General features: G+C 37.4%; 1 protein-coding gene across 1 annotated transcript in view; it reads right to left on the bottom strand.

Moving 5' to 3' along the window:
* Positions 1-24039, bottom strand: part of GABRA1 (gamma-aminobutyric acid type A receptor subunit alpha1) — a 42452-nt gene extending 18413 nt beyond the window's left edge. Inside the window, exons 1-5 of the mRNA XM_075715520.1 lie at positions 23982-24039; positions 21363-21450; positions 17480-17592; positions 7431-7498; positions 893-1113 (exon numbers count right to left, since the gene is read on the bottom strand). Coding sequence (XP_075571635.1) covers positions 893-1113; positions 7431-7498; positions 17480-17592; positions 21363-21450; positions 23982-24039 — 548 coding nt within the window. The remainder of the gene's footprint in view (positions 1-892; positions 1114-7430; positions 7499-17479; positions 17593-21362; positions 21451-23981) is intronic.
* Positions 24040-24655: the final 616 nt, after the last annotated feature.

Genomic DNA, 24655 nt, shown 5'->3' with positions numbered 1-24655 from the left:
AAAAACGTCTTTAAAATTGTTAAAAGAAAGCTCAATGTTCACCTACGTACTAAGCTATCCATCTTGACTTTGAGTCAACAGAATCACTTTATACCTTGTTTGATTCCATGGGAGACATAAATGGGGGATGTGTAGCTCTATAGAGACAACATACCATTTTTTTTCATTGTTTAATTTGCAGTCTTTTAATCCAGAATGTTTCCATGACTGTGTATCATCGTTATTTCAAAAGATTTAACTCCTCTGCTGACAACTGGATAGCTAAAGTTCAGTTATCCATGAAGAGAATAACATTTTTCCAGTAAGAGTGGTGCCAGCACAAAAATATTTTTTTCTCCTAACTTTCCAAATGCTTTAGTGAATTGTTTTTCTTGTTATGAATGGAATAAGAAATGTCTATTTTTAGACTGTCATGCTCTGTATTCCCAAGCACAAGAGATATGAAGAATGGGTAATCAATTCTGTGTGCATCTGCTAGTTCCTAGAATCCGCTTTCTATAGGATCCAAAGATTAAAGGCCCTTCTACACGATCTAGTAGTCTAGATTATATTAAACTTTCAGGCTTTATTACACTTTGCTGATGGAATCCTTGAAAGCAACTCCAAATTAAGGTCCTCTGCAAACTGATGGATTCCTAATACTATAGGTACCTTCTTAAAATCAAGCATTAAGACACATCCAGGGAGTGTAAAGGTAGCACAGCAGGAGGGGAAAAAATAAACGCTGCAAATGCCTCAGTTTGTCCATCATTCCATGGTCTGTTGTGAAAACAATTACTAAGCAGGAATCAAATTATGCTCAAAAAGGGACCTGTTCCCTGTCTGGAAAATATGATGCTTTAACAAGTTAAATAGTCAAACTAAATGAAGGATATAATATTTTAGGGCTCACCTCATTGTGTATAGCAATGTCCCATCCTCTGTAATTCGTAATAGTTTATTTGGCATCGTCATGTTATGAGCCACTGACTTCTTTCCATTGTGGAAAAAAGTATCCGGTGTCCAAATTTTGCTGGCCATTAAATTATTTAACCGGAGAACAGTCATAGGTCCTTTGAATTTTAATCTCTCGTCTTTCCAGCTTTGGCGGAAAAATACATCTATAGTGTATTCCTACATCAATTCAGAAAAAGAGGAAACACTTATGATGCCATATGTTGCAATATGAGAACTTGAAAAGTATATTCTTACCGTTCCCTAGAAGTAAGATGACTATTAATGAAATTAGTAATTATCAGAATGTTTATTCTCTATATTACTTACAATGTACCTGAAGCTGCTTATTAAACAGTTACAATATCATTACTGTGTTTAACAGAATAAATGTTAGGGAGAATAGTATATCAAAACTTAGACAAGAGTTTGAGATATAATACAGTGGAAACAAAATAATTCACCCTTTTCTCACTTTTCCTTCACTTTCCATAAAACTGTAATTTGTTGCCAGTATGCGTAGCACAGGAAGAATATGTCTCTCAGAAGAAAATAAGCCTGGTGAGACAGGGTCTTACTAGAGCCTTTTGTTCTAAGTGTCTCATTAGCATAAACATGTAGTCAACCTGCGAAATGTTCACTAAAATTATGTGGTCTGATTTATGAGATGTGCAATGGCTCATTGGGCCAAATCATTGGACTACAGACAGCACAAGCTGAGGACAGCTTTGGACCAAGAATTATAGTTCAGTTATACAAGGACTGGGCCAACAGGGAAGAGATGCAGTGGCTGACTCAGTGTACACGGGGAGAATCAAAATAATGAACACTCGCTACAAAATGAAAGAATTATTTGTTACAAAGCAACAGGAACAGAGTTAAGAGGGAGAGGGTGAAATTAGGGAAAATATGTTGAAGTATTATATATAAAATATAGATGTATGTGGGGTGAAAATGTGAAAAACTCCTGTGGATGCAGTAGAGTATAATATTTTCCCAGGGAAAAATTCCACTCCGACATGAACGTTTAGTATGGAATTATCCTGCCCCTTCCATCATTTATCGCTATGATATTGTGATAAATGTCAAAAGTAGCTATCCAGTCACTGTTCAAAATTACCCTGAATGATGATTTTTTGGCTGAGAAACAGAACCTTTGCTGAGATCTCCTACCAATGGAGATGGCAAATCAAGAAATAAAGGAAATTCCTGTGTGTGAAGGCACATAGAGCTGTAAGGAAAAGAGCTGCCCCAAGGAAGAATATTCTGGAATGAGTATGCAAAATCTCTGTGTAGCAGACTCCCTTAGACTTGCGATTTTTCTTTTAACAAATGGCAACACTCCATACAACAGAAGCAATTGTGAGCTGTTTATTGCTTGTGCAACTATCAGCAAGTAAGAATGATGATTCTTACTGGTGGTGTATTTTTCCCGGTTCTAGGGCATGAAATGCCTAAATAAATTTCTTGTGAATGTGGAAATGTAGTTTCATAGGGTGTCTTACTTTGGTTTGGTTTGTTGGGTTTGGGTTTTGGTGTTGGGTTTGCGTTTTGGGGTTTTTTTATTTACATGCCAGACCTGCGAACCACTTTGGTGCATACTTAACTGTATTTCCATTTTTTTAATCACGTGCTTAGTGAGCTGCTGAGGCCTGAATTTGTTCAGCTCCAGTGACAGCAGTTGTGCACTTATAGCCAACCACTTGCTTCAGAATTTTGCTGGGTCAGGGCCTTAGGTTGAACTGTGTGCAAAATCTTGTCCCAGGTGTGGAGCAGAGCAGGAGAGAAGGAGGTTTAAAATGCAGTAGATGGCATTAAAACATTGGATTTCCTCTATGTTTTACTAGCTCCAAAGAAAATTTCCTCCTACACACATGGGAAAGGTAAAAGACATACCCAGGTGACATCATTTCAGTGTGCATGTAAGCCATTCCCTTTTTATCTCTTTCAACTGCAAAGAAGGAGGTGAGTGGGAGGTGGTACAGGTTAAGAGAAGGGAGTCTGGTTCTTCACTTTACATAAACACAAGGTTCTTATGCTGGAAAAGAACAAGGAGTCTGAGATTTGGTAAGGGACCTGACAGCATAAGACAAAACTCAATTAAAAAGTAGCTGACAGGTCATGTCTGGCACAGACTGAATCTTTCTCTATCCCAGGCCATTGTACCATATAGGATGAATTAATTTTGGCTGAGATTTCTCAATTCCTTAGCTTTCACTACCCACTTTAACATATACAATAATTCTCCTCAAATGAATCCTAACAGACAGTTGATCTTTAAGATCAAGTCATCAGATACTCTGCTTAGAGCTTTCTTCTACAGGAGGGTGCCATAAAGAACAAAGGAACAGAAGGATTTTCTCCAAACCATGTACTATAGCAGTGGTCTACGTACAAACGTATGAGTGGGATGAAATTCGGAATAAATTCTCCACAGTGGAGACTCTTCATTCCTTAGTGTGCAGGTAAAGAAAGAAGATTCCTATCTGCACTTTGGCAGAAGTTGTATAGTATTGAATATTTATAACTTTTTGACTTAAATGTTCTCTAATTTACTCATCTGATATCTCTCCCCAGAGACTGTTTATTCACAGGGTAGAGCACACTGTAGTCTACATCAGACAAGGTGCTGTACAGGAAGGTAGTAAGATAGAAATTCATTCCTGAACAGCTTACAGTACAGAAGCAGTGGGAATGAAGGTTTACTAGGAAAAAAAAAATCTGTCTTTATGAAAAAAAGTTAATTTTAAAATACTTATTTCAGATAATATACATCAAAAATTTCACAAAAATGACAGTCATGTGAGAATAGCAAGTTATCTGTTGATTAGTTCAATACACCATCTGAGAGCATGCCTGAAAACCTGCAATGTTCTTCCAAAAAACGATGTTTTTATTTTAAAAAGTGCTTTTCTCCTGTTTAACTTTATTCACAAGTTTAAGAACAAGCCAAGACATTCTCTTTATAGAATAACAGGTTATGTCTATGCTTCTCTCAAAAGAGTGTATTGAGAGTGGGTAGGAACACCATGTACTCCTTGATATATCAACCTACTATCTATATAACTGCCTCATTGGATTCCTGCAAACAGATGGTCTAGGTATGCTGATGTCTCACTGTGGCTGTAGTTTCATAACATATGGCGTCGGCTGGAATAGCTCATTGCCAGTTCCCAGCTATCAGTCCTGGGCTCAGACGGCAGCCCATCGTTCCCTCAGTATGCCAATACAGCTGCTTGTGAGGCCTCCCTGTGACCAAATCCCACAATACAGTCTACACTTACTGTAAATCTGCTCACTGGAGCAAATTCGGGGTAGCCCTCAAATGATGGTGTCTACAACCAACCTGTAGTATGCATAGAGGACTTTGCACTAAATGTACATTGAAATTAATATCGACTTTATTCTGGTAAGCTCTTAATTTTATCTTTCTCTTTCTGTCTGTTTTCACACTTATTTCCTTAAGCAAAAGAGCTAGCGTGAGTAGGCTGCACACACATTACTTTTAGGGGAGGTGAGTAGGAGTTTTACACTAAATACTTTTCTGTAATTCCTCAGTTTTCAAGACATATGAACACCTGCCTGTGTGTTTCTTGGTCACACACTTTATTAAGAGACTGATGAATTCTTTCTCCTGTTTAACTAAGTGAAAATCAGGAGCCAATGTGGTATGTCTTTTTAATTATTTTTGAGATTTTTTTTTGTAGGTAGTGATTGCTTATACTATAGTAATTCAGCTATACTTAATTATAGCTGAAGTAATTTTTTTTTTTTCAAATACACCTATTCCTAATTCTGAAAGTAGATTATTTTTGCCTTCAGCTTTTAATTCTTCCTTAAAACCCAAATCCCATACAAATATCAGTTTGTCCTAGGAATGCCAAATTAGCTTTACCTTCTACTTAATAATTAAATCACCTCAAACTACAAAGTATAAGTAGATGCTGAAGTCCAAACATTATATAGTCCCAAGTAATTCAGCAGGCCTCTCAGTTACTCTAAACGTATGTCTACATGTAGGAAAGCGTCCGTGTCCATTTGTTTATTAGATTGCCATTAATTATTGGAGTTTTCTAGTAAATATGACTCAACAGAGCAAACAATAGCTTGGCCAGCTGACTTATAGAAAACAACTCTAATAAATATTAATACAAAGGATACATTCACCTGCATATATCGATCACTCTTTTTTTGTTCACCTCCCACAAACATCTATGTCCAGTCCAATATTTTAAATTACATTAATTTTCAGGAAATTAACAAGAGACCTGTCCCAAGAAGACAGGTCTCTACAAAACTAGGGCAACGTCAGCTTACTTACAAACTGCAGCTGCTACAGTTTTAATTCAAAGACTATTAAATTAAGTGTATATATATATATTAGCCACATCACTGTGTTTGAATTTTTCAGTTTGTCCAGTGGTGACTGGTTACCTATTTTGAGACAGAAATGGGAAAGCAAGATGAAGTGTTTTGCTGAACCAATTACCAGAACATAAACAGTGGATGTCAGTTGTTTCCACCAATCTTTAATCCAAGGAATTTCTCCTCTTTTAATGTATAATTTTGAGTAATAAGTAGATAGTGTAATTTCAAGGATTATCACAGAACAAAAAAGCAGAAGTCATTGAGTGAATTTTTTTTTTTAGTTCTTCTTCATGATATATATAGTACTTGGACAGTATTGTATATATGTGCTGAGGAGACAAGTCACCAGTCTAGCTACTTCCCTGGATTACCCTTCTATTGTAGGTCTTCTCAGCAGAATGACTGGTCAAAAAGTCTGTGCTGCCCAAGCTATTCTTTCTCATTAAATAGCATGGCATCAGTTCCAATTATAAATTTGACTGTAGTTTTATAAATGCTATTTTCCAAGCAATCAGGAAAATGGTGTCTTTGCGTAAAGCTCATTTAGGAAAATAAACTATCTTGTAAAAGTTACTTTCTCTGTTATTGCATCCCTTCACATTGTTTTGAGTAGTCAAAAACTTGTAATAACCTGGTGTTTAAGGCCTGTCTGTGGTTTTATTTCAAATTAAACAACTTAATTTTGTGGTAAGAAATGGAACTTGTTTCCTTTCCTGTGATAATTTTTTCTCTTTTGTTTTTTTTCATCCTTCTTTTGGTGAATGTTTTTAGCTAAATGTAGCCAGCTACAAGGTTGAACTGTTTTCTTTCCTTCATTTAAATTAATGAGGATGTTTCCAGCATACATCCTAACACAGGATCCAGCAGACACTATGTCCTGGTTTTGGCTGGGATAGAGTTAATTTTCTTCCTAGCAGCTGGCATAATGCTGTGTTTTGGATTTAGCATGAGAATAATGGTGATAACACACTGATGTTTTAGTTGTTGCTAAGCAGTGCTTACACTGGTCAAGGACTTTTCAACTTCTCACACCCTGCCAGTGAGAAGCTGGAAGGGCACATAGCCAGGACAGTTGACCCAAACTGGCCAAAGGCTATTCCATACCATATGACGTCATGCTCAGCATATAAGCTGGGGGGAGTTGCCCAGGGGGCAGAGATCCCTGCTCAGGGACTGGCTGGGCATCGGTCGGCAGATGGTGAGCACTTGCATCGTGCATCACTTGCTTTGTATATTGTTATTATTATTACTACTACTACTATTTTACTTTATCTTATTCCAATAATTAAACTGTTCTTATCTCAACCCACGAGTTTTCTCACTTCTACCCTTCCGATTCTCTCCCCCATCCCACCAGGCAGGGGGAGTGGGCAAGCGGCTGTGTGGTGCTTAGTTGCTGGCTGGGGTTAAACCACTACATACTAGTAGCTTTCCCTGTTGATAGCAACCTACTTGTGAAGACCTCATTCATATGCAAAACTTAACGTACCTTATCTGTATTTTTACACAGTTTTTAGTAACTCTTAAGACCAGGGCTCACAACATCTTCATTCAGTTTTCTGAACTTCTCCATCCCCTGCAGTTATCTAGCAATTTGATTTTAATATTAATTCCATAAAGAAGTGACACTAATTCTCTCATTAATCTTCTCTTCTCTTTCAGCAGCCAAGATCTAGGAAAGTCACTTCCCATTGATCAGTAGCTTTTAATATAAAAATACAGGTTAGACTGTACAGATGTCACACTGTAGGCATAAGTGTTAATTGCGTTTTAAGATGATGATCTTTCTCGGCAAATTGGATCAGTGATGTGCCAGCAAGGACCTGAGCAATCATTCTCAGAAGAATACAGATCCAAACCCTAATGCATTTCATAATATATTATGTAGCAAATATAAGGTCTGTTAAGACACATTATTAAAGTCACTGAGGCTGCTAATTTCAGGGCACTTAAATGCAGTCACAGCTGGCAGGAATGGTTGCACATAAAAGCTGACAGCATTTTGGAATCAAGGGTGTAAAAAAAGCCCAGCCTTAAAAGGAGTAAATAAGTTATTGCATAGATCTTTCATGCTCCAAATTAAAAAGACAAGAGAAAATAATGCTGTAGAAATATAGGCCATCACTTACCATATCATGGTCTGAAACAGGCCCAAAACTGGTGACGAAGATGTCAGTCTTCACTTCAGTTACACGCTCTGATGAAGCAAGAAATTAAGACAGTGAGTGTCTATCAACAGTCTTCATTAGATCTAACCACTATGAATTCTCACAATAAATAGAAAAATTATTGGCTTTGATTAGCTATTCTAAAACTGGTCTACAATACGGTCCTAATAGTTTATTGCTTCTAGATGTAATTTCACAGTCAATATTATCAGCAACAATTTTTTTTATTACAATGTTTCCACAGAACTTTTTGAGATATGGCTTGTGATGCCACAGTACAGCAGCCATAGTTCCACTGCTGTGTAAATCTTTTCACTCTTTGACTAATAAATCTTCTTGTCTGACAATATAAACAGTGCTGAATATTTTACACAGCACTCAAAAGTCTCATTGGGTACTCAGTGTTTCTGGGCAAGCTGAATGAAGGTCTCTAATAATTAACCCTGGGCTTATGAATTATATATTTTGTATTGAGACACAGGAACACAGAAGAAAAAGAGAGAAAGAGAGAGAATACATTACGGTGTATAAAAACATATATTTTATTGGCATGAGTTAGAAATGGCTGCATTACCCTGAACTGCAATAAACAAAAAGGAGTTAAAACTTTTCCAAATAAGTGTCAGCTAAACTTCTCTACTACAATTTTTGACTTATGTATAAATGTTATAGTTTGTAAATGTTTTAGATTTCTTTTTAAATTGATACGGGCACTAACATTAGATTTCCCTTGAACTACCAAATTTGTTTTATAGGCCTCAATGATAGATTAGTATAAATAATAATTCAGAAATCTATAACTTGTCCGTAACACAGATTATATGTATATGCTATAGCATAAAGCTAGACTTCTCTGTGATTTCAAGGATGTACGTTTGCTCCATAGCACTATGCCCTTGGCCACTTCAGAAGACTCGAATGATTTTAGTGGTCACAAATGCTGAGTCTGAGACACCTAAAATGGTGCTGATCTCCAGAAAGAGCCAAACATCCAGCTTCTGCAGATCTAATGTTAAAAGTCACTTTGAGAAATGCACAAGCTTAACCTCCCCCCTTCCTCTCCTCCCGCTCTACACACACACACAGAGTCACTTCTGAACATATTGGTATTTTCTAGGCCACACATCACAAAATATTCACCCAGGACGGCATATATCAAAATAACTCTGTTGATATAAGTATAGCTGCAGGGAGTAACACCACCTGGAGGCATAAATCCAAACAGTCTTGAGTGGAGCTAACCCCATCAGCTTTCTGAATTTACGGTGATGTAAGTCTGAATACATTTACTATAGTGCTACACAAGCCAGCCTGGGGTTTTTGGTAGAAATTTCAAATGTGGAAGGAGTGATACATTTCTCAATTTTCAAACAAGAAATCATTTGAGAAATTTGGAATGTTAAAATTAATCCTAAAGAAAAGAGGCTAACAGAAAAGTACATGTATAGTAAGCAAAAGTCATGCAGCATGCAAAAATTTTCATAAGACTAAGGAAAGTATATATGTAGCTAACTGTATAATGTTATTTAAATATTGTAAAAGAATTGAATTAAAAAACTAATTTAATACAACCCTCTGATTTCAAAAGTCTTTGGACTGTTTAAATATAATTTGTTCCATCTGAGGTGAAAGTTCTGACAGAAGTGAAATAAGGAATCAAGGTTAAGCAGCCAGTAACAATATACATTTCTGTATCTGATGCAAAAGTTATAATGAGAATCAGTGGTCTACAACGCACATATAGGTTTTTCACTTTCATTCAAAAAAGTCTACAACTTCTAAATAGATATAAATGTAAGCAGTTTAATATGTTTAACATATATACAGTAAAATATCTCCTTTTGTGAGAAAGCAATAATCAAGATGTAATATTAGATCTGATTCTACTGTCATTCTAGTAATGCACTGAATGACACGTGTATTCCATTAGCAAGTTAATGCAAAATTTAGGTGGTAGCAAAAGTAATCTCCAGGACTCATTAAAAAAGTTAAAGGATTAAATTGCCAATGTATTATTCATAATCACAGAAAGAAAAATACTATGATGTGGCTGAATGGCCTAGAAATGTTCTTTATATATGTGACTGAGACGTGTACAAACTACAGTGGCTGTTGACAAAAGCACTGGATAGGTGAAATTTCCTCCTTGGCTGTCCAGTGAAATCAATGTGTGACCTTAAAATTCTTTACAAGCTTTTCAACTGACTTAAAGAAATTTAAGTATTCTCTTGAATTCTAAGCGGCTCTGGACTTAAAGAAGTTCACAGTGAGAATTTAACCTTCTATTACTGGAAGAAGCATATGGTTGTCCAGAAATTACTTGGCTTGGAAAAACAGTATTCTCTCCTTCAGCCCATCACTTTCACAGAACTTTAAGTTCAAGAGGCTGTGATCTTGTATGAAACAGCTGGCAGAAAAAGAAGGTGGAGATTTCACAAGGTCCAGTAAAACACTGCTGAATGTATTCTTTAAGTTCCAGCTACTGAATCACCTTTTCTTAAGACCGAGAAACTAATATCATGATGAAACCTGTTAGCCTTTTACATATTGAAAGGCGAAACTCAAATGACTCTTTTAAAGATCTTTCATCCTGATTCCTCATCTCTCATCATGGCTTTTCCATTGAGGCACTTCCACTGGTGTCATTATGAGATAGAAGATGCTAGAAGCTGTTCAGGCACAATGCATTCATTCCTTAATGGTGTAAACTCAGAGTCCCAGCTCTGAGTGAGCCTCTATTTAATATAATATAGCTAACTGACTTACCTTGCACAAACACAGAATATGCTTTTTGAATCAGCAGCATATCATACAGTGGTATGCTGAATTCTAGTTTTGGGAGACATACGGTCATAGTAGAGAGGTTGAGGCTTAAGGAAATTACTTTGAGGACACAAAATGGAAACTAAAGGCTTTGGCAGAAAGATGGAAGATTTCCAAGGGAGTGTAAAATTAGCGATGCCTTACATTTCTATATAATATTGAAGATAATTTAAGTGGCACATAAGTCATAATAGAAAATTCAGAATGTAAACTCACAAGAGATTGTGTTCTCTTCATACTGATTACACTTCTGCAGAGCATCTAATACCAGGTCTCTTCAAATCCAGATAAAACCACTGTACACGCCACCAAATTATTTCTTTTTTCTTTGATATGTACATTATTTTCAAGACCAATGAAAAAGTGTGTATGAACACACAGAAAAAGAATAGCCCCTCCAAAGCCATATGGAAGTTTTGAAATTTTTATTTATTGTTTTACTAATTAGATGATTCAACTGTGCTCTGTTAAGAGCTTCAGACGTTGTGAGTCACTCCTGCACAGGACGTGTTTACTCATACAGTTGGGATATATATTTAGAATCAAGGTTAACCATGTTCAGTTTGCAGCTTGATTACCATGGGAAGGCTTAAACTGTGCTTCAAATGGTCAGAATGCATTTTTCAGGAACCTCAAATCCTGAGCTGTATTCAAAACCTTCACAATATCCCTAAGAACTAGAGAAAATTCTAGGTCATTGAACAAAACAAGGTCAGAGCAGGAGCTGACCGGACTGCTGAGGATAAATCCGTCAGTTGTAAAGACATGTTAACCATGTCTCTTGACTATAACATCTACCTCATGAACCAGGACTAAGTAATATAGGGACATCTGTAGAACATGTAACAATTCCAGTAAAAAAACCCAGGGAAAATATTAATGACTTAACAGTTTTACTATAAGGCAACCATAGGGTCCAAGTAGTTACTGATCAGCAAAATAGCAACTGAGTACCACACCTAGACACTCTGGAACACAGCCTCAGGCAACTGATCCACATATAGCTATGAAAGCACTAGTCAATGTGAACTACTGTAATTTTACTGTTTACAACTACTGCGTTTTGCTAATGTTGCTAGACTAATGTAAACTCTCAAAATTAATAACAATAAATATTTTGATTTAAACTCCCAGGGAGCTCATTATTGCTAGAATTGTGATTGGATTACAAACCAAGAACAAAATAAGAAATACAGATTTATTTAAACAGCAGGAAATATGCCTGTTTATCATAGGAAACTATACGTTAACTATTTCCTTTTCTGACCTGCTGCTATTTGAGCACAAAACTTATTTAAATTGCATATTTTGGTGGCTTAAATTAATTCCAACTTTTTTGGTAACGCATTTGTTCCTCCTGCATGTCTTGTGTAAGCGCATGCTACAATTATTAAAATAGACAAGACTTTTCCTATGGTTTTGAATGAAAGGAATTTAAATGTCTGTATAGCATACACTATTATTACTAAAAAAAGTCATGTAGATTAATCACCCTGGCTGCATCCTATGAAGTATTTTGATTGAAGAACCAAACCAAATACATTCATAAGAATTTTGTGCTGCTGCTTTTGTAAAAGTAGAGAACAGTGAGCTGTCCTGTGATTACCCAGCTATAGTCTGTACTGCTATGAAGGGTTTACTGAGAGCTGCACAGTGTCATGGCAGCTCTCCCCATGCCAATTAACAGCTCAAATCTGCTCATATCCTCCCTACCTCCCTACTGTTGTATTAAATCAATTTTCCTAGGGTCTTCTATGGCTTTTTACAATTGCCTTTACATCAATGTGGTGCCTACAGAGTGGAAAAAAGACCAAAATCAGCCCTTTCAGTTTTTACAGAGTTAAGTATAGCATCTAGTCCTTCTTCACTTACAGAATTATGTGTAGGGGTCCAGTACAGAACCCTCTTTTCATTTAGAGTGGAAACATTTAGGTTTAACTAATTTTTTATTACACATACAGATCAAACCCATATTTTCCCTAAACTTTAAGTTAGCTCAGACATGAGTTCAAATCCAACAATTTCCATTGGGACCTCAATCACCAAGAGGTAAGTTTATCATATATTTATAGATAACGTTCTCATAAAACTGAATTTTAAAACCTAATTAACATAATACTGTCAGGTTCATTTTCCATCACTTTAAATATAAGCACTCTGTGGAAGTAATGAATTGCCTGAGATGGACCGACGTTCCACTTAAGGACAGTCGCACTCAATTTTGATAAACATCACACAGGAGAGCTCAACAAATAGCTTTCACTGATATCATAAACCAAGTATAATTCTGATCAGTACTGAAGTAATAGTGATAATCTATATGGGATGGTCTAACGGGCATTCAACCCAACTATAAAAGCAAATTTCACTTAGGAAGATTCTGGTCTGCCTAATCAAACTCACTCTTGTTCTTCTTAGTTTTGTATTAAACAACCTTTCTACTACAAAATCCCTCTCAAAGGGATAAACCACACTGACAATTATTCTAAGTTAAAAGGTCACAGACCATGTGATATCCTTTAGTTTTAGAGAAGGGATGTGTGCACTGCAAAGGTGATAGTCATAAAAAATCTGTAGCTGCATCTGATTTCATGTTAATGAATCTCAGCACCAGGTACAACCAACCTGTCCTGTGCAAGCCTGCCCTCTCTCCACTGTGGCACTCCAAATCTGCCATGGTGGCATCCCAGGGCTCATCTCTATTCCCCACATGAAGACAATGCAGAACAAAAGGCAATAGCATATCCATTGATCTGAGGAATTTATTTCTTCCATCATTTTTCATTGCTTTTCAATTCTTTAAAACTCCCACTCTTGATATAGTGGTTTACTATGAGAGGTCACCAAACGTTGAGGTGGATTTCCCTCCTTATTTGAGTCCTTCCCACCACTGTCTGATCTTTTATTTTGTTCAGGATTGTGTATTTGAAAAGAGAACAGCATCTTTATTATTTAGCCTATTTTTGATCACCTGTAGTTCTAGGATCCAGATAGTTCCTACAGAAAATTATGTCATTACCTAAATGACTTCACCATTTATTTTTCCCTTAATGTCTAACACGGTTTCCTCTTTTTCAGCTTCAATATGTTACTCTCTGCAATTCCTCCTCCTTGCTTTTTGTAAATTATTATCCTCTCATAGAGTTAATAGGTGTCCTCTAGTGTGATTCAGAATGCTTTTACATTTATTTTGAAAGTTCTATTTTCCAGGCATAAATAACTGTAAATGTAGTTATTTGTCCATGTTTACGGATGGGTACAACAGATGCTGTTCTCTAGCAATGTCTGACTAAGTGACTATGCCCACATATGAAGGAGGAAAACATCTAAATAACATAATTTATATCAATAATTATTGATAAGAGATGCAAATGTGCCAATGCATAACATAGCGCTGTGTGTTTCTTTTAAAGAAAAATCAGATTAATTTTAGCCACAATGCCATTTTTTAAATACTGAGTATATCCAATCACTATAATTTTTCCCTGTGGGTCACCTGCTCCATTTTTTTATATTCTTGTTAATGAGAAATAATTCCTTCTTTGTTTAATGGCAAAATGCTCAGAGCTGCTCACTTAATTTCAGATATGGTCTTACTGGGTTATCTGATGAAAAATAATTTTCATTCCCGTACTCTTTATGGAGCATATGTGGGTTTTAGTTTTCCTTTTGAAGTGATACCTCAAAAGAAGACCTAAAAAAAGGAAAGGGAGGACTTAATATTAATCTAGCACTGATTCCATGCATGCTGAAAGACTGATTCAAAATTCAGCACCTCTAAATTTTTCATTATCTTAATGCTCCACCCTTTAACCTGGCTTTCCAATTAATATATAGTATAGCTCCAACAATGTATCTTTGTAATGAGATCTCTCCAGGAGCTTGTTCCTGGCCTCACAGTGTCTCATCTTCCTCACCAGGACATTTCTACCAAACAATGAAACTGTTCACCACACTAACAGGAAGTTTGTAAACTTGGGATAGAGAAATATCAAGGTGTTTATTAAGAGGAGGAAGTTACTCCTATAAGTGCGTAGAGCAAGATCAAGACCAAACCTCTTTCACAATTCATTACAATTTTTCAGTAAACATACCTTTTTGTCACTGAGTTCTTCATGCGTACACATAAACACAAGGAAGGAGAAACAAATAAACTGACTGAAGAAACTCTATGATCTACCTTTTCTTCCATAGGTGAGAGAGAGAGAAATTGGTTCTCTTTTCTGTTTCTGTTCATGCACAGAATTCTCTTGTCTGTAGGTGTATATATTTGAAAAACTACACTACAGAAGGAGAGGTTGCGCAGGGATAAGCAGAGTGTTTTCTGCAATATGTCCCTTTCTGTAGAAGAAAGTAACTGTACCACACAATGCTTTACTTCATCTACTGTTTTTCAGAAGGCACAGAAAGAACAGGACAGACAATTTTGGATAATTGGAAGAGTAGTATAGTGTAATCAGTGGTACACAGATTTACATTGTGCCTAACAGCATAAAATTTATCAGCATAACATATATGTATAATGATCTCTGGTCTCTTAAATTCTCTGATAGTTACATCACAGCTAATATGGAATGAATGAAGTTTAGACCTAATTTTATATATCTAAAAATGCTGTTATATTGGTAGCTTTCTTAACCTTCTCTTTAGAGTAGATAAAAATCATGTTCTGGTTGAAATATTTAATAAGAAACCATCACTGATGTTGGGAAGAAAAATGAAAACACTGCTCTTCCATATACATTTTAAAATTTCCAGCAACACATCATGCTATAATGGAAGGCTATTGAACTTTCAACTCCAAAAACTGTGCTATATTTGATATATTGATTCAGATTTCTTGTTGGATATTTTTACGTATGGAACATCTCAGAATACATTTCCCCATTATACGAAGTGTCTGAATCAAATGTGTCAAAATTGAGTCATCTTGAGGTTCCTAGCTCATATTTAGATACACCATCAAGAAGGTTTTGCAGGGATGAATTTCAAAATTCCTCAGCAAACCCTTTATTATAAATCGGTACCAGAATTGAAAACATTGGCCTAGATGTTTGTCCCTAGTTTTTGGAATCTACAATTTATGTCTTTTGAATAAAGCATTATTCAACAGTCAGAAGAGTGAAGTTACTTCTTACTACATTTGATTTTAAACATTAATTTACTGCCCACAATTTCATAAGATGTGGGATTTTTTAAAAGTCCTGGTACTCTTAGTTCTAGTATTCAAAGCTGACAAATAAAACAGATAAATTAAATTTACTCAGCTGAACTGACACCGTGAAACTATAATGTACTGAGCAACAGGGAAACTGTGATATTCAAGGTTCTTGGCTCCAGGCAGGAACATGCAACACAGTTCAAAAAAGGAGGGATGCAAAGATTATTTAAACTTCTCTAACCCTTGGTTAGAGAAACTACTCCAGTCCTGCCTTCCCTCCACCCCATATTTCCTGTGCTCCACTCATTTTTGCTTTTAACTGATGGTGATGCAAATGGCTATTAAAGTTTGTGAAGAGACTCATTTCCTCCTATAGAAGCAGTTACATTAAACAATCTTTCTGTCAGGAGTAAATTTTAGCTGGACTGGATGATCGTTTCATGAGATACACAGACCTGTTCTCCCAGTACACCCCTGAAGTCGGGATTCAGAAACATATGTATGAACACACACTTAAGACTCTACACTGATGTGCTTAGTTCTCTAAATTGCAGTCTAGAGAAAATGCTTTTCCTGCGTATCTCTTTGCTGTTCTAGTAACTGCTAAACAAACCATAACAGCTACAGAACTAATATAAGAAATCATCATGTGCTCAGATTTTTCTTGTAGTCGTGTACCAGACTCTACACAGTTTACAGAGTTTTATTTATTTACTGCCGTCTCTGCTATGTTGATTTACTGTGATATTGTAGCTGATTGATTTGTACAGTTGCATCAACCAAAGATTAAGGAGCACTTATTTCTACGCTAGTCCAAAGGTTTACAAGTAAGCAAGCAGAACTACTGGTAAATAAAAGTAAAAAGTGATTCTTATTTTGTTGTGTATTATCTGAAATTGCACACAAAAATTTACAGACCAACCCATTTTTAAATGTGTTAATTAATACTTTATAACAGGAATTTTATCTTTAGCCATTTCTTGAAGTCAGTGAAGTCAAACCATTGAAGAAGGTGGCTCACAAATCAAGAACTGGTGCAAGATGGTAGCCTCAAACCACAGAATAAGCTTATTCTTAATTACCTTCCAATTCATCCACAGGAGATGGTATAAGAATTCTTAATGTAATACCCTGTTCTTCTTATAATGCAGTTCCTCTAAGAGCTATTATATGAAAACAGGTTGAACTATACTTTGTGGGGTGGGTTGCTTTGATTTATTTTACCTGAAGAGTCCAAAAGAAAAAAAAAAAAAAAAAAAAAAAAAAAAAAGACATCTGAAAGAAGTAAAAGCAACCTTTCCGTGCACTGGAAAGAACAGATTTGTGCTTGTATGTTTAGAACTTTCATGTTTGTGAACAACAAACTTTTAAGACCCAATTTTGGGGTTGTGTCACAGTAAAACAAATCAAAGAGTAAACATAGGGATGCTGATAAAGACTAGGCTTTGTAACAACATTTTTATAAAGATGTAATTGCTATGTGTATTTATACCTCTTTATAGATTCAGCACCAAGACCAGAAGAAAGACATTTTTACCAAGCTATGAAGACAAAATGTTACAGAAACAAATCCTGACATACCTAAGTAGAAAAAAAATCTTTTCAACTTCTCTGAGACTTTTATGACTAAGGTTGATTGATGCCTTCACTTTTAAAACCAAATCCTCTTATGAAGATAGTCATAGATAGATGTGCTGTTTAGGCCTGATTCATAAACTTGTTATTTGTCAGGTCACAGGTCTATTTTATTATCTTTTATTCTTCATACATTTAAAGTTTTAATATGTATTCAGAGGTCATCTTGAATTGTGAACCATTTTCTTCTTCTTTTGGGTATAAGTGTGAGAAAACCAAGTATGTGAAAGACAGAGAGGGCATGGAATTTTTGAAAAAATAGATATTACATATCAGCATTATTTTATGTGTATATATAAACAGAATTAAAACAAGTATATCATGGAAAAATAACATTGTTTTAACTGATTTTCATCTAACAGGTAACCTTGAAAATTATAATAGAACACACCTCCCAGTCCTGGTCTCAAGCGGTTATCATAACCATCCAGCAGACGATCCAATATTCTGGTAAATACTGTGGTGTTGTCTTTAAGTTCATCTTGTGATGAGGTTTGTCCATAGCTGAAATACAGAACAGTTAACACTGAAAAACAGTAATCCACCAATAACCTTACAAAACAATAATTCCAAAATCTGTTTAATCTTCCTTATACTGGTTTATGGTCACAACATCTCCTCCATAAAACAAGACTGTAGTGCTTTATAGGGTTCTTTCACTTAAACATTTTCTTCTTAAATTGTACATTTTTTGTAAAATCACAGAAAACCAGTGCCTCTCTATAAATGGTCAGTAAATAGAACGTCAGTTCCTTAATGTTTATCGCATTATTCATTAATGGTTGTAATATTCTAATATGTGTTCCTCAGTAAAAGGCCCATTTGTCAGCAAAAGATAATGTGTTTAATTCATAATAGTTATAAAGGGTTTGCATACAAAGCAAGATACAATAATTTAGAACACTGACACTTAAGTACTGAAAATGAATGCTAAAACAAAGATTAAAAAATACAGATGTCTTCTTTGTGAATATAGAAGTAAATCAAGTGAGTGTGCATTTTCATAATTTTGCTTTATTTCCCACTTTCCTTTTGCAATCAGATTTGGAGCAATACCTCCAACTTTTCCTTACAAATGTGTAATGAAACCATCTATTGATATGGAAATCTCTCATGTCTATAAAGCTTTCCCCAATGTATATCTCTAACTCAGCCAAAGGTCCTGAAATTTCGCTTGAGCAAGGATCAAATTAAGCTCTTTGAACTCAGCTACCAAAATCTTACTTCCATCAACACAAATCAGAACGAAATCCTTGGGCTTAGTGGTTTCTGTCTGCTGTAGATGGCATCAGAATCAACCTTCTTAAATCTGAAACCTTTACCAAATACCCTATCATAGATGATTCCCTAAATCATAGAATACAGTTGTCTCAAAGCCAAACCCAGTATCGTTTTTTCATCCACTGCTGGGAAGACTTCCATTATAAACACGTGTAGTTATCATGACTAAAAGCAAAACCACTGCTTTCCAAAACATCATTTTGTTGCATGCATTGCTACTGAACTGGATAAACAGTGCAGTGCCAAAAGCTTTTGTTAGGATCCAGGTCTAGTCACAGAAGTGTTCCCTCCATTCGGCAGCTTGTTATCCATACAGCTACAGCGATACGTGGGTCTCAGTGCTCTGCCAGTTGTTCCTGCTCTAACCAGCAAAGACCATCTTAGGAGGAATATACTGTTACATGAAATGATCTGGTTCTATTAAAATACCTGCAAAACGATTTCCCGTAAGCTGCATCAGTCAAACATCATTTGTGTATCCCACACATCTATTCCAAATACAGAGAGAAGGAGGAAAGATGCTCTGAATATAGGTACTCTGGAAATGCTTCCAAGTTCTTTTACAGCACAGGTCTGAATAAGTAACACTACAAATTTAAATGAGTTTCAGAACTGACACTCACAGAAGTTTTACTAACTTTTGTTTTATTTCAGTAGGATGTGACTTTGTAGAGAACAATTTTCCAGGTTTTTTTAATGCACATAAATCACTGTTTCTAATGAAGAAGACAAAATCTCTAACAGTTTTAAAAAAATTATTAATTTCCTCTAGCCATATCATAGAATTTCACTTAATAAAAAAAAGGTTGATTTATATTTATTTTTCATACTTACAGTTGCATTTTAAGTCACAGATGTTAATTTTTTTTTTTTTAATGCTTCCTATACATTACCAAATAACAAGTTCTCCTGCTGTCTCCAGTGAGCATTATCTTTCAAAGGATCATTCCTCATATGCTTTGTGTAGAATTGCAACACAGGACTTTTCACTGGATTCAATTTTATATTAACACTCATCGTCAGTAAACAAGCTGCTGTACATACATATCTCAAGGATAGCAGAAGGTCATCAGGATTAAGGTGGCAGAAGGATATAAAAACACTTCAGAAATGCTAGCGGTAAATAAATGAGTATGTTTGCAGAAAAGGTGTCAGAAAGATGGACAAGTGGCAGTGCAGTCGGAAAGGATGTAATACAACACACCGCTTCCATTCTGGGTGTCGCATTTGTCAGTACCCTTACCTGTTCATCCCACCATTTTATCAGAGGTAAAAAGCACCGTCAGGGCTGGTTTTAACTGACGTACGGTCACAACAGGAAGAATGTGAACATTCGTGTACATATAAAGTATACTGTAACTCCAGAGGGATTGTGATTTTTCATTCAACACACACACATTAAAATAGTCTTAATGCTCATTTTTTATAACAAGAAGAATGATATGGAAAGACTGTGTCTTTCTGTATCACACACTTCACCTAGTTCATCAATTGTTTTTTATCACAAAGGATTAACAGCACTCCAGAAGAAAAGGCAAGGGAAGTTACTACGACGAAATGGCTTTAGAAACAGATATATTTCATGTTAGGTGTGTACATTTTGAGGAAAAAGTGGCTGTATGCGATTGTGTTTTCATATTAAACCACAGTATAATAAAAAACTGTGCACTAACTCCATCTACAGGTCATTATAATAGTGACACACCAGATAATTTTCAAACACTAGTCCAGTGCGTTTTAATTCTTACTTCAAGAATGCACATGCATACATTATAGATAACATGAATACTTGTAGACATATATATGTACACATATCTATATAATAAACAATTTTTCACAAAATTCTCTAGCTAGGCCAGATGAAGTGCTTCATGAAGACTTCAAATCTCACCTTTCTTAATATATTATGAAAATAAAGGTATTTCTGCTAAAATGTCATGTTTATTCAATACAGCAATTGTAACATGAATCACCCGCTTTTATGCTTTTTTTTTTTTTTTTTAGAGGAAACACTTGTGCAGATGAACCTTTGCCCCTTTGCCCACTCCACTCTATTTAAAATCGTCAAGGTAGCCAGTAGGTAAGTTTATCTAGAACTGCGAATGCATAAGGAGACACTATGGAGACCAAGGCACAAATACATTTTTTAGGGATCACTATTGACAATACAAAATTTCTACTGTTTTTTGGTTGTTAGATAGCATTATTGACAGGACATTAATATTTTTAAAATACAAAAATATATCTGTGGGTCTTCTTAAACACCTTTACTGAATTTTGAATTGCAGAGAGTACTTCAAGTATACTCCAAACTGCTTTATAGTCTTTAGTTAACCTACTTGTTAGATGAGGTGTTGTATGATTACAAATTGTTCTTAATACTAATGTTATCTTTAGATTATGATTTCAACATATCTTCTGTAAACGCTCAGGACAGTATGATCTTTCAAACATAAACTGTTAGGGGGTTTGAGCTTACAAATTCTTCTTCATCCAAGCAGTCTCCCTTCACCAGGAAGGTCTACTTCAGATTTGCAAAACCAGCTACTAAGTTAGGACACAGTCCTGACCAACCAAGGAGTGAAAGTTTTGCCTCTGCTTGCAGGGATAATAAAGTTACTAAATAGCACTTAAATGAGATTAAAAAAAACTTAATTACACTTTTTTTTCCCCCCTCTAAAGAAACTTGTATTTCTGAGGAGTCATTATATGCTTGCAAAGCATTGCACAGGTGTTTAAGAGGTAGTTTAGTTTCAATTTGTTTCAGAAAGCTTTTGGTTTTTTTCTTCACAATATTGAAAAAAGATGTTATGCAAAAAAATTGTAGTTTTCTTTCACTCTTCCCTTAGTTAGATTTAGCTGGGATTTGAACAGGGATTAACTTCCCCCAATACACTTAGTAGCAGTGCAGCCTATGCAGTATTTGTCTTATGCTGCTATATTAAATTGAAGGTTCCTAAAATATGTTGGTGCATTAAAAAATATCTCCCCACCTTCTTTCAGTCAATGCATTCAGAAGGAGGCTCCAGGCCCAGAGGCAGTCACAAAGCACCAGGAGTCTCTTCATGGTGGGCTCTGAAACTAGAAGGAAAATAATCATCAGCGTCCCCTACATTAAAACAGGTACTGTGGAAAAAAATGTCTGATTTTGGAAACTTTTGATGTCAGACAATGACCTCACAATACTATAGCTCATGTCATTCGGAATAAGGGAGCGTGGCCTTGGCTGTTCTCCTGTTTACCTTCTACTTTTAGACACAGAGGCTTAGGGTGGGATTTATTTTACAGTAAGGGTGTATTCCTGCTTGCATTATTCTTGAACTTTAACAAAAACAATTATGAGTTAAAGCTGCTGTCCCCAAACTCTGTGGCAATTCTTACTCAGTTTCCTCCTGTGTTGAAAATGTGACAAGGCACCTCCATAACATTTCCGGATAACCAGGTGTAATTGGTTTTTGTTTGACTTGAACCAGCCTGAGTCCTTCCAAACCTCTTGGAAGGTGTCAGTGTGCGGTAGCGTGACTGAGGAGAGCGGTGCTTCCCTCAGCCACTGCTTTGCTCTGATGCGATGGAAGCAACTTTCTTCTACAGATATTACTATTCTTCTCTTCCCTGAAATATCAGCATCAGAGAAGGAGTAAAATGATCAGATTCTGACTCTGTGATCTGCTGCTACATATGCACGCTAATATTTTTGTTGAGCTAAATGGCACAATTCATAATCAAACCATGTGCTGACAACCTACACACCATCTCCTAAATCTCTACCAGTCTCTGATTGCTGCTAGGAAATGTTTTTGCATTAGCAGCCTTCTCCTCTCCAAACGTCTCCTGTGCTCTCCCCAGACTTCACGGAGTTACTCTCAGTTTACCTTTGAGTAAAAAGTAACACAACTCAGAAGGTTTCTTTCGCTTTCTAATAAACCATAAAATACAAAGTTAGCTGATATTTGTGGAATCGGTGTTCCATATTCAACTGATTGCCCAGGAGATGCTGCAGGTCCCCTTGCATATCTATATACTGTGTGCTGGAATCCAGTCGATTTTTTGTATTCAGTACATTAAATAAGGGCAACAAAACATGAAGCCTGTATTTTCCCCCAACAGTGATTGGAGTTTTTTGAAATGCCTGAGAAAATGAAGCACTGTACATGGAAATGTTGTTGTACCTTTAAATAAAGCTAGCCCAATTCACCGCACACTCTCAGGGACAATTTAAATCAATAAAGTATCATTACAAAGCGGTATGTAAGCGATGAGATATAATTAATGCGTTTATAGGCAAATGATCGGCAGATAAGCATTGAGTGGGGCTGAGCTAATCTAACTGGATAGGAAGGAGCTGGATGTGGCAGGAAAGCGTGGATAAAGATCTTCGGGGACGAGACTGCATCTTAACTTGCCCTGTGATCAGCCCCCTTACAAAAGGAAAGGCAACATCTGTGGCTTCAAAAAATCTCCTTCTCTCCGTCCTGCCAACTTCTGCCTTTGCAAAAGGCTCCTCGGGATAAAGAACGGAAAGTGAATTATTCTGAACTATCTTGATCTGTTGAGCTCCACATCCGCCCCCCTTCCCAACACCACCCCCCCGCCTCAATAAACCCATACAGGCACTATAAATCCTAGAGAAGGAAAGTTTCTTGCAGCTGGAAAAAGCAAATGTTAACAAAGACTTTCAAGGAGCGTTAAACACCAGCAGCCCCCAGACCCCGGCCTCCCCCAACCCGCACCGCCTGTGAAACCAGCTCTGGGTTTTCCATTCAGAATGGGAGAAAGAGCCATGCTTCTGGGAGAATTTCAGCAGGTCCCACTGGAAAAAAAAAAAAAAGGGGGGGGGGGGGGAAGGGGGGCATTTTGATGCATTTTTTTACCCCCGGTGAGAGATTTGCCAGTCTCTAAGGTGCAAATAGAGACTTGTTTTCCTCCCGGCATTTCAACTTTGTATTTCCCCCTCACCCTGAGAAAGCCACCCCTCCCACCGCCTCCCTCGGAAAAAAAAAAAAAAAAAAAAAAAAAAAGAAGAAGAAGAAGCCCCCAAACCAACAGACCAAAAAACCTTTTCCAAGCGCCCGGTGGAAATCGGTCCACGCTCAAAAATAAATAAATAAGAGAAACGAAAATGCCCATCGATCGCTGCGGATTTTCAAGCTGGAGGGACAGGAAAAAAAAAATCCCACCGCCCCGGCGGTACCTGCGGAGAGAGGGGAGAGGAGCCGCCTGCGCGCCCGGACGCGGTGCCCGCAGCCGGGAGCGCCCGGAGGGGTGCGGGTGTGCGCGGGTGTGCGCGGGTGTGCGCGGGTGCGTGCGGCTGTGTGCGTGTGCGTGTGTGTGCGTGTGCGAGCGCGAGCGAACGGCCGCCCTTACCGGGAGCCCCTCGGGCGCGGGTCCGCGGCGCCGCTGGCCGCTCTGCCGGGGCTGCCCGCCCGCCCGCGCGGCGCGGAGCGGCGCGGAGGCTGCGCGGAGGCTGCGCGGCTCCCGCTCCGCCGCTCACTCCGCTCACTCCGCCTCGGCCATCGCCGGCGCCGCCGCTGCTCCGCTCCTCCGCGTTCAGCACCCAAATTTCTCTTCCCAGTATTCCGACCGCCGCTATACAACAAAAGCTTTCTCTTTACCAAGACAGTAGTAATACGTCCCAGGGTAAACCGGATGTGAAATAGGCTGTGACTTCATGCCAGAGAGATTTTATTTTAGAAAGGAAGGTGGTACCAAGCTCTCATCTAGAGACCAATCCGCCCATTTTTTATATGCAGCACAATTTAACTTCCAGTGCTCTCGCCTTAATCCCTTTCTCTCTGGCTGCAGACTCAAATCCTTCTACAATCTGCAGCATTATTATTATTTGGGGGGGAAGGCTGCACGGCTCGGGGGAGGCTGCACTGAGAATTTTTAGACACTCGCGGTTTACAAAACAGCCTATTTTAAGGGTCGCACATTAAAAATATAACCGATCTGCGTTAGCGTTCAACCTTTGATCAAATATTTAATCGCAGCGTAAATATGAATGAAGGCTAGCTAGAAACGTGAAGGATGCAGCACTACGCGTGTGTGCCTATAGGCTCTATAGACCTGTGGAGACCAGCCGGTAGCCTATGGATGTAGCCAGAGGGGAACAGAGGATGCTGTGCAATCCTAATTAAACCAGGTAACATGGATTTGGGCGAGGCCCGTAGGAAACCAGCTCCGGGACCTGGTGGCTCTGCCACACTTCCACCCACCTTTTGTCGGTGGGTGCCCCGCTTGCCCGGAGCGGCCCCGGGGCTCCGCCGAGGGCTGTGCTTGGGGGCTC

The sequence above is a fragment of the Pelecanus crispus genome, chromosome 8 (genome assembly GCF_030463565.1).
Source record: "Pelecanus crispus isolate bPelCri1 chromosome 8, bPelCri1.pri, whole genome shotgun sequence".
NCBI classification, from domain to species: domain Eukaryota; kingdom Metazoa; phylum Chordata; class Aves; order Pelecaniformes; family Pelecanidae; genus Pelecanus; species Pelecanus crispus.
Note: the sequence above shows the minus strand (reverse complement) of the source record. Positions and strands in the feature narration are given on the sequence as shown.